This window comes from Melozone crissalis, unplaced genomic scaffold, assembly GCF_028551555.1.
Source record: "Melozone crissalis strain CALT ecotype California unplaced genomic scaffold, PUWL_Pcris_2 ptg000005l_1, whole genome shotgun sequence".
Lineage (NCBI taxonomy): Eukaryota > Metazoa > Chordata > Aves > Passeriformes > Passerellidae > Melozone > Melozone crissalis.
Genome location: NW_026535783.1, coordinates 27,128,060 through 27,145,863, shown reverse-complemented (window position 1 = coordinate 27,145,863; position 17,804 = coordinate 27,128,060). Strand labels below are relative to the sequence as shown.

Here is a 17,804-nt window from a genome sequence, read left to right as displayed (position 1 = left end):
CAGCAATCTGAGCACACAGTTGCACCTTCCGGTAGACAAACTATTTCCATCACACCTCCCTTAGCACCACTCCGGCTCCACGCAGCAGGGGCTCCCAGAGTCGCCGCGGAGCCTGCAGGTGGGAAGGATTAAGGAGCAAGCACGACGGGCTTGCGGCGTGGGGCACGGCAGGGCGCCCGCTCCCCTCACGGCCCGGCGCTCCCGGGCCCGCGGCGCTGCCGGGCCACAACGCGGGCGGGTGCTGCCCCCTAGCGGCGGGCAGCGCCCTTCCCCGACGGGCTGAGCGCGGCCCCCGCGGCACCGCCCCGCCCTCCCGCCAGCATGGCCGCCGCCGCCGCTGCCGCCTCCGTGCCTGTGAAGGTAAGCGTGCTTCCGCCCAGCGGCGCCTCAGGAGGGAGGGGGTGGCGTCCATCGTCGCCCGCAAACCCTCCCCGCCGCCGTCTCGGGGCGGGGGTGCGGGAGCCAGATGGCGGGAGCCGTGCCGCTGCCCTCCCGGCGCTGCTGACCGCGTGCCGAGAGGCGCTGCCTTCTCTGCTTGCTTCCTTCCTTCCTCCTTCTCTCCCTCCTGCCCGCTGCATTTTTCCCCGCTTCCTGCCGCCTTCCCGCCCTCCTGCTGCGCCGCCTGTCGGGAGCGGGCCCGGGAGCGCGGTGGCGCCGCTGCTCTGGGGGGCGCCGCTCCCTCGCCAAGGCCCGTGCAGGGGCGCCCGCGGCCGTCCCGGAAAGGACTTTTTTTTTTCTTTTTCTTTTTTTTTTTAATTCGGAGAAATCGCCTTTTCCGGTTATCTGACCCACGCCCGGTGTGTTGGGTTTGTCAGTGAGAGGAATCGTGGCGGGTCTGTAGCTCTGGGCTCTGTTTTTAAACGTGCACGGAACTCTAAGCTTTGGTAGAAGTAAGCAATGCAAAACTTCCTCTCTTAAGACTAATTTCTTGTGGGTTTGAAGAGCTTCTTAGAGCGATGATGGCACCAGGGGGTGAGCAGGCCGGTACTCAGGCTGAAATTTGAGTTTTCACATACTGTGCGTTATTTTTCTGCCATGAAGTAAAAAAATCCCAGTCCTTTTGGATGTAGAAAACAGTTAGAACCCGTCTTCAGTGTACAGATTTATTCTCTAAAGTACAACTTATACTTAGCTTGATGTTTGTCTACTTTAAACAAAATTATTTGTAATGCTATCCTTGTCCCTTTCTCACTATTCCCAAAACGGAAGAGAAGCATACAGAAGGATTTGTGTGTGGTTAGTTGTCAAAAAGACCCATAGATTATCATGATATGTACTAGTTTAAAACCCAAGGGTGAACAAGTGTAGGCAGTCACTACAGAGATACCACTATGCCTTTAACTTAAACCTTTGAGAAGTTCATCAAACACCACATGAAGAAAGGCATACACACTTTAGTGTGATTGTTTTTTGGACTTTGATGAGAAATGGGTTTGATTTTTGTAGTTACTGTTGTGATAACTTTTTGTTAGGAATCACTTCTGTTGCTCTTCACCCCACTGTTTGAGATTCACTCTATGCCATTTTGCTTGAGATTTAATTCCAGATTGCCTTTGATATAGGCTCCGTTAAATTTTACAAGTTATATCCTTTGTGTCCCTTTGTAGGATGCAAAGTCTGGAATGGAGAATAGAGTCTTACATCTTACCATTCTTGAAGTCATTCCTAGGTGTGAGGTCAATTCGCTTGCTTTTGAGGAAAGGTGAAACTCTTCTTCCTTGGTCACATCCTCTCTGCCTTCCCATGTGTTCAGCTCCTGGGCTGGCAGCTGGGAATAGAAGTCAGCACCCCTCACCGGGATGTTGTGGTTTAGACATGACGCTCTCCAATTCAGCGTTCCCACTGAAGCCACTCCAAACCACACATCATCCCATCCCCTGCAGCAGAATGAGAGGAGAGTTGGAGGCACAAAAGGTGCAGATCATGGGTTGAGATAAGAACAATTTACTAGAAACAACAATAAGATAAGAAAAATAGTAATAACAGCTATATAATTGAGAGAGGTGAGCAGCTAATATGCAACTGCTCACCACTATGCACAGCCCAAAATTACTCAATTGTCATGCTACCCTGTCCCCAGGCCCCTTCCCCTGTTTTTGGAAAATGATACTAGGTCATGTAGAATAACGTCCAGGTCCTAGTCACGGCCCTCCCAGACTACTGCAAAAATTAATCCTATCCTGGCTGGAGCCAGGCTGTAGGTTATTTCTCCCAGTGAGCCTAGAGCATTTGCATTTGTTTTGATAATTCACTAGGAGATTTGGAAAGCAGAATTTAGTATGGAATCAGATTTTTCTGTCTAGTTCCCAGATACAAATAGTATTTCTGGAGATCATGTAAACTAGAGGAAAAATAATTGTCAGGTAAAATTAATTTTAGGATTAGAGCTGCTAGCTCCAAGTTGACCTTACATGGCTGGAGAAGCAGCTACTTCAGAAATCTCTGCTGCCTAACTTTCCTTCCACTGAAGTAGCTCTCCAGTGAATTATAAGTGAGCCCAGCATTTCTCTAGCCAGGGGGTGCCTCAGGTAGCCTGACTGCCACTGCGGTAAGTTGGCAGTGGGTAAGAAAACACAACAAGCACAACATAATCTGGGTCATCTGTGCTTTGGGTTCTGCACCCAAAGTGGGAGCTGTGAATGTTTTGCAAGCTCGTTGCAGCCTGCAATTTCTGACAGCAGAGCTATTGGTGTAGAATCCTGGGCAGGAACCGAACAGTGCAGCCAAAGTACATATTGATGCTGCTGCAGCCCCTGAGTTATGGAGCCTGAGAGCAGATGTGAGAGCAACCACATCAGGCCTATGCTGCCACAGGCCAGGCAGGCTGCTTTCTGTACAGGAACAGTCTGTTACTGTAATGGATCTGTGTGTTTATAATAACCTTAAAGCACTGCATTTCCAAAGTAACTTTCATGTTGTGCATCTGTAGCTACTCTCTCCTGCACTGCACATTTTTCCTCAGTCCCAACAACTTTCACTTAGCTAGAGGTAAAAGTTCAGTTCCCTTTTGTATCCTAAGTCATAGGCCACTAGTGTTATACCCAGCTAAAACCAGTAAAGTGACTGAAGGAACCTTTTTTTTCCTCCCCTAGATTGAAAAAAAATGAGAAAGGCGCCATTTTGGTCCTGTCCTCTGGCAATGTAGTAATCATCAGTGTTTACTGAATATATGCATGAACATTGTTAAGGATAGTCTTTTCTGGATTTTGAGTTTTGTGGTTGTTCCTGTTGCAGACCTTTCGCAATTCTTAAGGCAATTTGTTATTCATCCTAAAGTGTACGTAGTTTTCAGGATTTTCATGAGCAATCCACGTCAGAACCTTTGTGGTAGCTAAGCAGCACGAGTAACACGGGAACAGACCCATCAGCATTCCTGCAGACAGTGGTCTGTGTCTTCCCTTGAGCTCGTGTGTGTATTCCGGGTCGGAGTGTGTGGGTCGGCGCTGCTGTTTTCCTTTGCGCTTCTCCTCATGCTCCACAGGGGGGTGGCAGAAGGAAGGGGGAGGCCGCTTGAAACCATTTCATGTATCCGCGTTTGCACCACCGGCTGTGGAAAGCTTTATTAAAGAGGTGTTCGTAACCAAGACCTCAGAGCCTCTCATTGTTGAAAAGAAGTGCTTAATGAGCCAGCTAATACGGTGGTTGAACAGATGGGATCTCCACGAATGTGAAAGTAAGAAAAAGATGGAGTAAGAAACAGCTCTCTGCGTGTTGTGGAAGGAGGGGTTGTATGTTGGAGTCTGGAAGTTTTACTTGGGAAGTTTTCAGTCAGTATAATAAGTTACATCACAAAGGTTCAGATTTTGAAGCAAATCAGTCATGATATGTATTCAACTTGAAAGTGATACAAACTTTGCAACAACTGATCACACTGAAGAAAAAAAAAGAGGCACTCTTTTTCTCTATGTGTGATAAATGGTGACATAACTTTTAAGTACCATTACTAAGCTTTCTGTTGTGAAAAGCTTGACAATAACAATTCCGTCTGAAGAGTTACAAGTGTTCTGAATTCTAGAAAAATCTTCACTTGATTGAAAATCTAGTTATCCCTTGAGAGACAAAAAACAAATTACTTTTCAATGATGAACTAGAAACAAGAAAAATCAGATGCATTTTTCTTAGCTGGAATATGCAATCATAGGCAAATAAAAACACAAATGGGATTTTAAATGGGAAAACTTAGATTTTGTTGAGTCAGCTCAAAAAACTAATTTTTTTTTTCCCCACAAAGTTTTCTTTCTTTTGGAGGTGTAATACCATAGAGAAATGCCTGTGTCCTGGTTATGGCTATAGTAAAAATTTCCCCTCAGTCGCTGTTCCAGTGCTCTGTTTTGGATTCTGAATGAGATTGGTGTTGATAACACACTGATATTTTGGATTTTGCTGAGTCGTGTTAATCCTAAATCAAGGACTTCTTTTTTCCCTGTCTCATGCTGTGCCAGGGAGGGAGTGGAGGGGGTACGCAAACAAAACCGGGAAGGAGCATAGCTGGGGCAGATGACCTAAACTGATTGAAGGGATATTCTACACCATGGAATGTCATGCCCACTATATAAACTGAGGGAGTTACCCAGAGGGTGACCATTCCAGATTTGGGAATAGGATCTGGCATTAGTCAGTGGGTGCAGAACAATTGTGTTGTGCATCGCTAGTTTTTCCCTTTTTTACTATTATTACATCATTTACCCTTGTTATAATGTTTTACTTTATTTTCAGTTATTAAGCTTTTCTTATATCAACATACAAGTTTTACTTTGATTCCACTCCCTGTTCCACCAGAGTGCAGGAGGAAAGAAGGGGGGTTTGAGCAAGTGGCTGTGTGGTGCTTAACTTCCAGCTGGGCTTAAAACTATGGCAGCCTGATATTCAGTATGGTGGTTATATGTAAGACTTTTTGGGTATATAAATAAAAATCCTTTGTTTTAATGGGCTTTCTACATGCATTTCTCACTCATTGCAGGCATTCCCAAAGAGTCTTAATTTATATATTGGAAATAAATGTTTAATGGTACATCTTTGTGCATTTTTTTCATAGCTTTTTTTAATTTGGTACTTTAAGAGGAGAATCATGGGGTAAGAAATTGGCAAGCTAAATACAGTTGTTTAAAATCAGGTATTTGAGATTTGCATTCTGGAAAAGTGTGGTGAGCATATTATGATTCGTTGATCTGTTGTCTATCCTCATCCTGAGAAGAAGATACATTTTGTACCTTCCTGGTTAGTTTTTCAAGCATGCGGTTAAATGTGAATTGCAAGAAGACTAATATGTACTTTCTGTGTAAGATTGGAATTATTGGTGGAACTGGCCTGGATGATCCGGATATCTTAGAAGGAAGAACAGAAAAATATGTTGACACTCCTTATGGCAAGGTCTGTATAATCTTTTTATTTATTACTGAAAGTTTTTGCCAATTCTCAAGATGTTTGTATGCTTTAAAAATTTTCAGAGTGGTAAATGAATGTATAAAGGAGGTGGCACAACTATTTTTAGTTGCTATGTATTGTGGGATTCTTAGTTTGCAAAAACAATGTATTATTGCAAAGATTATGTGCAAAGGAGACTGTACCTCTTCTCATTGGTAGATTGGATTAATTTAGAAACTCACTGCTGAGTTTGCAATCAAGGGATAAACCCTCTCTTTCAATTTTGTACTGGTGCATGACCTGTATTATCTATCAGATTGGTCCAGGAACCTTTCTGAATTGCAGAAAACTCTCCTTTGAGGTATATGAGATACCATTTTCCCTGTAACTAATGAATTATGTCTTACAGGCCAATGTAAGATCATGCTTATACCCACATCATTTGAAAATTAAGCTCTGAAACGGTGTTTGTGAGGCTGGTACACCTAAACAATTCTCCTTTACATTGCTTCTGCCCTTTTCCTCAGCAGAAGGGAGTGGTGGCTGGGGCTGTTGCTCTATACACAGTGCTGGGTACGTTTTGAAGGACAATTCCTGGTGCAAGGCATTTATAGTATAACCAGGCAAGACAAAGGATGAGGGAGTTTTATAGGCAGGAAGTCAAGGGGTAGGGATGTTCTAGTTGTCACATGAAGCTCATAGAAGAATTGGATCTTAGGTAATCATGTCGTAGGACATGAGGAGTCTGGGTGCTTTGTAATTGTCATTGGAATTATATCTTATGCAGTCTATCAGTGTATGCTGGTATACATACAAAAAAATCTGGTATCTGATAGCAAGTGCTATTTTGTGACTGGAAGCTTGCCAGAAAACTCAGTGGTATGGTGTGTGATTGAAAACCAAATCCATACCTCCACTCAAAAATGGTTTAAAATGGAGTATAAAGAGCAAGAGGAGTTTGTATCCACACCATTAGGAAGGGGAGTATTGTAAAGGAAGTGAAAACATAATCACAAGAATGCATTTGACTTTTCTATCCTCTTTCAGAATTAGTTAACAAATTGTAGTAGAATGAAGGGAACTTACCTCCTCTGTTTTCTTTACTCTGGCTTCCAAAAGTAGTCAGCTTTGGTCTGAAGGAGAATCCACTGGCTAAACCAAACCAGTTGCCATTGCATTTCCTATTTCTTGAGAATCATGGATGTTCATGACAGCATGGATGCGTTTGGAGACTGCTGACAAAGCAGAAGTAATACTATGCTTGTAGCAGATATAAACTGAAGCTCTCCTGTCTAGGACAGATGGAACACTTCTCCCTCCCAGGGTTCTATTCAGATCAGAGTTAAGAGCACAGTGGCAGCATGGAATTTGAAGATCTGTTCTGTCACAGCATTGAGATGTCACAGGATTTGGGGAATGCAAATTCTGCAGTGCAGTAAGTGGCCTACAGTAGGGTTCAGTGTTCCTGAGAAAAGTAGGAATACTTGCAGGATGGCTCCTGCATGAAGCAGTGAAATAATCTTCATTGGCCGTGCAGCTTTGGTCAGTACAGAGGGCTTTTTTACTATTTTTTTTTATAACTAATAAATAGCTTATCTAGTGGTTTGGGGTTTTTTTCTGTGTTCTTCACAGAATGTAACATAAATAGCAAAAAAACAATGTTGTTGCCTATTGTGGATTGTGAGAGACCTTGATCAATTGACTGCCTGTGTCTGAGCCTGCATGTTACATATTTAGCGTAGGTTGAACTTAAAAAATAAGAGCTCGTGAATATTTTTTCTTTTTGTGAGGGGGATGAGAATAGAACTGAGATACCATGGTATGAATCCAAGCCTGAATTTGAGATAATGTCCTGAGTTGAACTGCGACTGTTAAACTGACCTAAATGGAGTCAGGACACAGACAAAGAAGGACAGCACAGCCAAACAGGGAGCTTTTATCTTTTTACCTGTAATGGCCTGTCTTCCTTCTTTCCATAGATCTGAACTTCTGATAATCAGGCCATCGACCTGATGGTTGTTTAATGTAGATTTCCTCCTGTATAGAATCACATTAACTTCAGCGACTAAATGCAGTTTGCAGTTCAGCAGCTGATGGATCAGCCTTAGTGTAAGATGTCCAGAGCTTCGTCCACGAGTTACAGTTGCACAAAGTGCAATGGATTTTGATTGAAGAAAAAAGCCTCAAATTCAATTAGTATTATTAATTATAAGTAGGTGGATCAATATTCACTTACTTTGGTGCTGAGACTATTTAATATTCAGGAAGGAGCTGTTACACAACCTACCACTCATTTTAGAGCTACATAGTTGAGGGGAATAGCTATTGCTGAATGCTAGAGGGCAGTTTTATTTTTTTCCAAGTGTGCCTGGAAAAGTTTAGAAGTTTATAGTTTGTTTGTATTTTTTTCCTAAAGGTATGCTTTGTTCTTGATTGTTACTGGAGTAAAACCAAATTGGGACTTTTCTGCCATAAAGATACTTTTTCATGGAGCTATGAAATCAGTGGAGACATAATCTGCCTGAAATTTTAAGAAGGGCTTAATTTAAATAAACTTCAGAACTTTGTGGCCTTTGATTTCCTGAGAAATAGACATGAAACATCAACCTATTTAATTCAAGCAAAGCTAGGAAGAATGAGAATGAATGAATGAATGAATGAATGGTCAAAAGGAAATTGCAAGGCATAGTTACTAGAATGTATGTCAGTTTCCTTCTGTCATGTAAAAAATGCAAAGTGTATAATTCCACTTCACTTAAATTTTTAATTCTAAAGTTTCTAGACAAGGAAACTTGTGGCAAAAGATTTTTGACTGAAAAGCTTTCTGGGTAGATGTTCTTTGGCACCTTTGACATTTGACAGCAGCAAAATACATTTTTCTTTAATGAAAAAATGCTATTTTCTTTTAAAACATGAATAACAGCTTACTTTTTCTGTATAGAGAGTTCTTGAATTGTCTTCTGCTTTGGCCTTCTTGAATCCTAAGAATCATTTAACTACAAAATTTAGCATTGGGAATGTGGGAAATATGGAAAGGTTTAAAAGAAACTATTATGGCAATTTTTTGCTGTTCTGTATGTTGACATTGGTCCTCTATGATCTATCAAGTTACATTAGTAATAATGAAAATGCAGAACAAGGTTTTTTTAAAAAAACTAAGTATACTTACAGCTCTTAATATTCCAACTGTCTTTTCTCCTTGGCTTCCACCATTTTCAGTGCATCAAAAATTTAGTATTCTATGGAAAATATCCCAAAACCTTTTGAGATTTTATCTCCAGATATGGAAAGAATTAGTCTCCTACAGGATAATAAATGCTGTTCCAAGCAATTTTATCTTCACCATTGAATTTTGAAGCTCCAAAAAGCTTTGGTCAGAATATATTTTCAATTAGATTCTCTTCCTTTCTGGATGATGGATCTTTATTCTGAATCACCTTCCCTGGCGGGCAGGAGATCTTCCCACTCTAGAAAATTATTCTAGGGGCTCTGTGGTTTTTTTTCTGGTCAGAAATATAGCTGGCAAACAAAGCAGGGGGTAGTTCCACCTTTCAATTGAGTGATTTTTGCTTGCATCAGGAAAACCTGATGCATCAGGAAAACCTGACCACGTAACATAATACTTAATCTCTTGTTCTACCTCCCCAAAACAATGTACATTGTTTGGTACCTAAAGTAGCTCACAGGTTGAATGGAGGCTTGCAGAACCTCTGATGTAATTTTTCATCATGAGTGTTCTGTATTCATTCTGTTTTCTGTTCCAACTAGCCTCTGAGAAGGGAGACCAAGGGAAAAATTAATTCTGTAGACAACACATGAATGGTACTTTATGCATATTTACACTATAGACAAAGGGGATTTATTACGATTGTTTGTTATTGTAGTAATTTGAGGTTATTTGCCCAGGGTTTTATTCTTCCTTTTCTGTTTTGGAACAAAGGGTATATCATACTTATATTTTGTGAAAAGAGGGAAGTAGTTAAAGACATTTATGAATTTTTAATGTTTGAGAACTTGGACCTTTTATTAAATCATCCTTTAAAAATACAGTATTAGAGCTTTGATTTCAAATTATACCATTGAAACTTTTTACTATTTTATCATCACTCCTGGCTGTGACCATGATAGTAGAAGAGAGGTACAGCGCTTGGAAAGAAGTAGTGGGAGAAAGAAAGCAGAATGGAAGTATACAGTAACTATGTTACATGGTTAACATGTGGTTTGAAATGTCTGTTTCTGTAACTTTATGCACGTATTGATAGTTGGTCCAGCTATTCAATCTCTTTACAAACAACATGGATGAAGGGATAGAATGAACCCTGAGCCAGTTTGCAGATGTTACAAAACAGTGGGGGTGTGGCTGACACACCCGAAGGCTTTTCTGCCACTCAGAGGGACCTTAGTCTGGAGAAGTGGGCATAGAGAAGCTTAATGGAATTTAACAAGGACAAGTTTAGAATCCTGAACCTGGGGTTGAATTCCCACCTGGGGTGGGAATAACCCCAAGTACCAGCACAGCTGAGAGCTGACCTGCTGGAAAGCAGCTCTTGGGGAAGGACCTGGGGTGGTGGATGACGAGTTCACCCTTGCAGTCAGCAGGGCCAATGCTGTCTTGGGGTTCAGCAGCTAGAGTATGGCCAGCAGGTCAAGGGCTGTGATTCCCCTTCTACCTGGCCCTGGTGAGGCTACGTCTGGAGTGCTGGGTTGAGTTCTGGGCTCCTCGGTGCCAGAAATACCAGAAGCTACTGGAAAGGGTCTGGCAGAGCCATAGAAGTGATTCAGGGTCTGGAGCGTCTCTCTTACGGGGAGAGACTGCAGAAGCTGGGCCTTCTTAGTCCAGGGAAGAGAAGACTGAGGGGATCTTGTCAGCACATATAAATATTTTAAAGGTCAGTGCCCAGCAGATGATACCAGACTCTTTTCAGTGGTGCTCAGTGACAGGATAAGCAGTAATGGCCATAAACTAAAACACAATATGAGTAAGAATTTCTTTACATTGAGGGTGGCAGAGCACTGGAACAGGCTGGCCAATGAAGTCATGGAGCCTTCTTTGCTGGAGACACTCAAAGCACCTGGATATATCCCTGTGTAACCTGCTCTAGGCGAGGCTGCCTTGGCAGGAAGGCTGGACTAGCAGACCTCCACGGGTCTTTTCCAACCCTAAAAATTCTGTGATTGTGTGATCTTTATTTAATGTCTTTTAATGAAGCATGATGCAGCATCTGCAATTCTTTTCTTAAAGTGTTCATCCGTCATTTAGCAGTGCTCTCTTTATTCCAAGTGTTTCTTTTTCTCTTCCATTTTTCTAGAAATGCTGTGCCAGAAAGATACTCAGTAAATCATGTGGAAAATGTGCAGAATGCATTTTGTGGAAATCCATGCAAACATGTCAGTCAGACTGTTACACAACCATCCTGAAGCCTTTTGAAGTGTTAGGATATGAACAGATAAGGAAGGAAACCCTGGCTACAGCAACTAGATTTTGAAGCCTGTGAATTTCAAAGCTGTTATGTTCTTTTTGCATCGTCAATGTATGCCAGAATTCAAGGGAGTTCTGTAATGGGAATGAATATCAAACTACCCTAAGTCTTTTGAAAATGGGCATAAATTTAAATCTACCTCTTGGAATAAATTTTAATCTGTTATTTATAAAGCAAAGAGCCCAGTGTTTAGTTTGCTGACCTTTTTAATGGTCAACTTTTTTTGCTGGAAATCCTCTTTAGTTTTTAAGAGTATTTTTGTAGTCTTTTGGAAACTTAAGTTCCCAATTTTAATAAATGCTTATTACTTAGCACAGCAAATGTGTGTAAATGAAACAAAATCCCAAGTGCTAATTTTTGTGGATCTTCCTTGTTATGGAATGTTGCAATGCAAGTTGCTGTGGCCAGTAGACAGCAAGGCTTTTGCCCTGTCTGAAATTTCGCTCTTAAAGCCATGTTTGTTTGAGAAGACTGTATGTGAGGTAAAGATTAAGCACTTAAATATCAATAGTTTAATATTAAATGGATACATAAAAAAAAAAAAAAAGAAGAAGAAGAAGTCAGAATAACTACTGTTCTAAGCATAAATTTTCTGGAATATTCAGTTTTTTAAAAAAGAAGTAATAAGTGTGCGAGAATTTCAACCTTGGTGATTGAGTAAGTTATGGTGCTTTAGAGAGCTTTCAAATGAATAATTACCAAAAAGAGCAGTGCAATAGGAAGTAGAAGATGATGGGTTTTTTAGAAATGGGTATCTTTAACGTGGGACTCCTATAGCACTTCACTGTCAACCTCTGCAAATTTTCAAGTGTATAATAAAATCAACAGCTGTAAAATAAATGCTAATTGAAATCTTGCATCTAGCATTATAATTTTATTTCTTTTCTATCAAATACCTGGCAGCAGAACATTTGTAAATGCAAATGTGTGAGTCAAGACACTTGCAAACTTGTGATCAGTAAATAAACCATGCTATTGTTAGTAGCTGTTTTAACAAAAAGGAAAGCTGTGGCATAGCATATTTGAGATCCCTGAAGGCCAGGAGCAGAACGCAGCCCATAGAGCAGTTAATTTATTGTAATGGTGATTGATGACTTGGAGGCTGCTTCTCGTGGGCACGATGACCCATCTCTGTTGCAAGGTACACATTCCAGCTGGACAGCTAAAATCAAAATGTTCAATTGTTCTGGCTGGTTGGTAGTCAGGAAGATTGTATTTTCTTGTTGGGTAGCAGTAAGAGAAATCCCTAGGATGAGAAAATACAACCCTGATTCTGCCACTTATGTACCAGAATTTCTCTGTTGTATCACCTTTCATTTCCCAAAAGCAAGACTCCCAGCAGCAGGGAAGAGCAAGTTTTTCAGGAAGGTGGGGTTGAGTGAGGGATGGGTTGGAGGAATCCAGAACTCTTCACACCCTACTGCAAGCCCAAGTTAGAAAGGGGACAGAGAAGAGAATGGTGAGTGTTATGGAAAAGCACAGATTAAATGGTTTTTATGTTGGAAAAGGGCATTAGTAGAGAATGGCACCTATTTAGCAAAAAGAAACTGAAGTTTACAGGAAAGAGTGAGTCATGCTAACCAATTTGATGGTAACCTGTGCATGCTACTATTTTTGTGTTTGAAATACTCTTTTGATATGTTAGAAAGTATTACAGTTTCAAGCCCTAAAGTAAAGAGTTGCAATGTTAATTTTTGTCTGAATACAGAAAATTTGTGTAATTTTTGTGTAATTGTGTAACAGTAATCCTTCCTGTTTCAAGTTTGATCTTCCTGTTCCAGGCTGTTTTACTAACCAGTCATATCAAAATACAGGGCTGAGCTCAAGAAAACGTGAGAGTACAATGGTAACCAGTATTTTCTTCTGTAACTATTGTGGTTATTTTTAGGTGGTAGTAAAGGTTTGTAATGTGATTGTCAGACAGTAACTCATTCTTACGTGTTTGTTTTGCAGCCATCAGATGCTCTGATTTTGGGAAAGATCAAAAATGTGGACTGTGTGCTCTTGGCAAGGTAAATGAGCATTTTAAGTGTGTTTGTATTAAATATCTTAAAGTCTTCTCAGAATTTTTTCTTTTCATTAGGTGAACTTAATTTCTATGCTGACATGATCTTAACTCTGTATTGTTGCTGGCAAAGTCCAGCACAAGTTTGGGTTTCTTCATAAGCAAGTTTGATGCTACAAGGACTGAGAGTATTAAAAATGCTGTCTAGGTTAGGTAAAAAAATCTAGTGGGAGGTATTGCCCCAGTAAGAATGGTGCCCTGCAGGGCCACCTGCTCTGATGGGGGATAGGTGATGCTGATAATCTTACTAATTAGTTCATCTGCTCACTATGTTTGCAGATTTCCTTTGTGAAATAGAGAAAATGTTAGCTTCCAGATTGACTATGTCTCTGGTACCACAGTAAACTCTCCAAATCATTCCCTGAGGTTATTGAGTCCTCTTGCTGTTACTATTATTGCTTAGGAGACTGCATCCCCTGCAGTTCTCCCTCCCTATATAATTTTTATTCAGACATTTTTACTATACTTGAAGAGACTCCGGAAGCAGGATCTGCAGATGAGTGAGTAGAAATTTCCCACTGGTTTAACTTTGGATGTCTGGGACCAACATGCTATTGGATTAAATGTAAGAATACTAACACAGTTCATGGCACCTGGTCAGAATGGTCAGAGCAGGTGCTGATCACAGCGTCTCTTAGCAGGCCAAGTCAAGTTTATTAGTCAAGCACGGGATCCATCCAGGGAATCCAGGCAGGAACCTTAGGAGGTAAGAGACAAGGCTGTAGTGTGTGTCTAAAGCCCATCCTGCTCTGGAGACAAAGTACAGATAGGTCTGAAGGCTGTGGGGGACACTGAGCTGGGGACTGGCACACTGTGACATAGCTCACAGGCTCACAGGCATCAGCAGTTTCTGTGGAGGCCCAGACTGAGACTGGCCGGGGCACTTAGGACCCAGTGGTGCACTCAGGGCCCTGATTCTTTTCATTCCAGTGTTTTTCCATTAAAGCTGCTGACTGCTAACCATCTCTGTGACACTTCTGTCTGTGGTTTTACTTTTCTTATCTTTCATGGACTTTGCTCATGTATTTTATTACACCTGGACAACATTTTTCTCATTTTCTCAAATGAACTGCTAAGTCAAGTTCTCGTTGCTGTACTGTTGCAAGCTAGACCTTGGATGACAGATGTCTGAAAAACTTGGCTGTGGTTTACCTTCTCCCTGGGATTTATGACTATTCATATAGAAAACTCCTGAGTTTACTTTTAGAGCTAAGGTACCTGCAACTTTTTTTTTTGTGTTTTGGCTTCTGAATCAGATTGGAAAAGAAAAGGCATGTATATTCCATAAGAAGATTATGACATCAACTGCAATAAAGCAATAGATCTGTGTGCCATTGGCCTCAGAAAGGCTAATGACAATGTGGGAATCCTGACTGACAGTGCTTGATCATGTTGTGTGTAGTTCCTGAATGATCAAATTCTTAGGGCTTTTTGGCCTTTGAAAAAAATCAATTGAGAAATTAAGTTCCTTCTTTTCTCTTACATGGTTGAAAATAATTTTCTAATGTGTTTAATCATGTAAATGATGTGCTTCTGTAGCAAAGACAGTGATAGCACAAAAGCTTGTGCTTATAAGACCAAGTATTTCCTGTCTTGGTGAAAAAGAATACTGCAGCAGTGTGAAGTCATACTTTTAATTTATGAAAGCTGTCAGATCACTTAAAAATCAAAGAGAAAAATGTGATGATTCTACTGTTTTCTTTGGAAAGATGACAGATTAGAACACAATGTTCTGTGATGTGCTGCTCTTTGTGTAGGAGAATACAAGCAATGCTTATGGGCAGAATATTCGTGAAGGTGCATATAAATCTTCCCTGTAGTGTTTGGAAAAGGGGTTTCAGAATCTATGGAACTGAAGAGAAAATTCAGAGAAAAGAAGATTCAGAGAAAAATGCTCATTTTATTCTTGAGGCTGCTGAAACATATTTGAATTATATTTTTAAGGTTATTTTCATTACAATCTTGAACTTAAAGTTTTGCATATAAAAAAAAAATTATATCACTGCTTCTTAAATTGAATTCCAGGAGAAGCTCGATACATTTAGGAAAGCAAAATATAGCAGAAGTAGCAGAAATGGTCAGTTCCGCTTCCAATATTGTTAGGGGAAATATGTTTCCTGAAATTCTCCTTACTTGGAAGAAGGAAGGCAATTTGAGTCTGATTTATTTTACTGTCTTACTTCGTGTATCTTTGCAGACATGGAAGGCATCATACAATTATGCCATCAAGCGTCAATTACCGTGCCAATATCTGGGCATTGAAAGAAGAAAATTGTTCCCATGTATTAGTGACTACTGCCTGTGGCTCATTACGAGAGGAAATACAACCTGGTGATCTTGTCATAATTGACCAGTTCATTGACAGGTGAGTAAGAAGGAGGAAAAAGAGGAGAAATGGGGTTACTCCATATAATAACATGTTCATCTTAAATTAAGTTTTTTGTAAAATAAGATGATAGCCCCAGTTCTTCTGTCAAAAAGCAAGATTCATTCAAGAAAATATGATAGGAAATGGGAATGTGATTATAAGAAGTTCTGTTCTAACAGACGCAGAAGTACTAGGCTTTGAAGAATGGCCATAAATGAGCTAAAGTGTAGCTCTGTGGGAAGACTGTTCAGAAGTAAAAGATACCTTCCGTTGTCAGATGTGGGAGAGAAACATGAATAAAAGCACAGGCCATTCCAAGCTTTATGAGGAATCTGAAAAGAGATGGAGTAGTACAAGAAAGCATAGTAGGAGTCAGCTAGGTAAATATATGTCATAATAGTGAGGTCCTGCAGAAGAGAGATCAATGCAGCACAACAGCAAAAACGAGGAGGTTGTTTTAAAACAAGAATAGATGCTTACATATCTTATTTGTTAAGAAACATAAGGAAGTAAATTTGTTTCCAAAAGTCTCCGTACACCAGCTTGTCTATCCTTCTTGATCATTGACTAGAAAAATTCAAGCAAAGCTAGGGGCAAAATAAAATTACATTTAAAGATCACCAGCAACACCAATAATTCAGAGATCTGGTTGCACATTTTAAAGGTAAATTTACTTTTAATACTTGGAGGAGTATTATATCTTGAAGTCTTATTTTGTAATTCCACATAGTTTGAAGTATTTAAAATGGCTTATGCAGCTTCATTGGGCATTTGTGGTGTTGTATTTAATGGCCAACTGAACATGTAAACCTAGATTGTTCCCCACTGCAGTGGGGATACCACTGCAGTGCTATTCAAATTTTCACTTACCTACTTTTTTTTTGCATGTGTAACTGAAATGCTTTTTTTGCTTGTAAGAGTAGGTTTTAGGTACAGTGTATCTAAATTACTAATTAGCCTGCAGGGGCAAGCCCCACATAAAATGCTTCCTGTTATACTAGAGTGAATTTAGGGGTGAATATGAGATATATAGCTGACAATACTATTTTTTTTTTTTTTAGTATTGGTACTGATTTATGTAGGAAAGATGTTAAACAGACCTGGGGACATGGTTTGAATGATTGTGAGTCAGGCACCAGTTATTTTGACTGCATTATCACCTGGCAGACTCCTGCGTAAGTGACAGGAGCCTCTATTTGCCATTGGTGAACCACTCCTGGAGTACTGTGTCCAGTTATGAGCTCTACACTGCAGTTTGGACATGGACATTGTAGAGAGAGCCCAACAGCGGACTATGAAGATGCTAAAGGACTGGAGCATCTCTCCTAAGAGGAGAGTGAAGTGAGGAAGTGGGGCTGTTCAGCCTGGAGAAGACTAGACTCAAGGTGAATATCATTGATGTGTAGAAATACCTGAAGGGAGGGTGCATAGAAGAAGCCAAGCTCTGTCCAGCAGCACCCAGGATCAGAGGCAGTAGGAACAGACTGAAACACAGGAGATTCCCTCTGAGCCTCAGTGAACACTTTTTACTGAAGGTGACTGAGTACTGGCATAGGTTGCCCAGAGAGGTGGCAGTCTCCGTCCTTGGAGATACTCAAAGTCATCTGGATATGGACCAGGACAACCCATTCTATGTGGACCTCCAGGGGCAACTTATGCCCTCAGTTGTTCTGTTTTCTTTTAGAGTTTATTCAGATGGTCACCAGTAGTAATGGTGTAGCCTATTTATGAGCAGTGTTTTGTCTGGGCAAGTAAGTTTCTGTTTTGATGTGGGCAAGTGGAAACTTGTTCAGACTTGTTTAATGGCATCAGGAAACCAGAAAGCTTCTCAGAAAAGCATGTGAAAATGTTTCTGTGTGGAAAATTATATGTAATACGAATATTTCAATCATCCTCAACATGCAGTTTAATTCAGAAAACTGATACATTCTATTAATGTGTCTCTTTTGACAGCTGAATTTCTGTGTCAGGTCTTTTTCTCATAATGTTCTCTGCCAGGGAGTGTTAGACTGCCAGGTCTTTGCAGATCGGGTCTGTATTTAGCCCTTCACAGCAGTCCAAGAGTGATTGCATTATATAAGTCACTATGCCAACAGTCCTACTGATTGGAAGATATTTTCATGGAACAGAATATTTTAGTTGTCCACCAAAGTCTGAAAATACTGAATTTTTCTGAAATACCTTCTAATGGAAGATCAGGGTCATGCAAACAATGTTAAAAGTCTTGGAAAGATGGTACTGGTTAAATTTGCAGAAACAGTTATTTCTCTTAAAAGGTACTCTGGCTTCTATATAGTGGTTAACCCATGCCAGGCAGTACATAGGAAGTCATGGTCTAGGTGGCAAGGCTTTACTCAGGCCACCATTAAAACAGTGCCTTCTGGTGTCCAGGTACCTTTTAGTGTCTGTCTCTCTCTATATATATTCTCAATAGGGAGAATTCCTGTTCTCAATTCTCCTTATAGGTGTGAAGCAAAAAGAAGGAATAGTGAATAGAAATTGAAGAAGAGCTAGAACTCAGCAAAAA

The 17,804-nt window shown here is 40.5% G+C and overlaps 1 protein-coding gene across 1 annotated transcript in view; it reads left to right on the top strand.

The window, feature by feature from the left end:
- Positions 1 to 307: 307 nt before the first annotated feature.
- Positions 308 to 17,804, top strand: part of MTAP (methylthioadenosine phosphorylase) — a 32,126-nt gene continuing 14,629 nt past the window's right edge. Inside the window, exons 1-4 of the mRNA XM_054288499.1 lie at positions 308 to 360; positions 5,284 to 5,370; positions 12,798 to 12,856; positions 15,107 to 15,274. Of these exons, the coding sequence (XP_054144474.1) occupies positions 322 to 360; positions 5,284 to 5,370; positions 12,798 to 12,856; positions 15,107 to 15,274 (353 nt within the window). The 5' untranslated portion in view covers positions 308 to 321. The remainder of the gene's footprint in view (positions 361 to 5,283; positions 5,371 to 12,797; positions 12,857 to 15,106; positions 15,275 to 17,804) is intronic.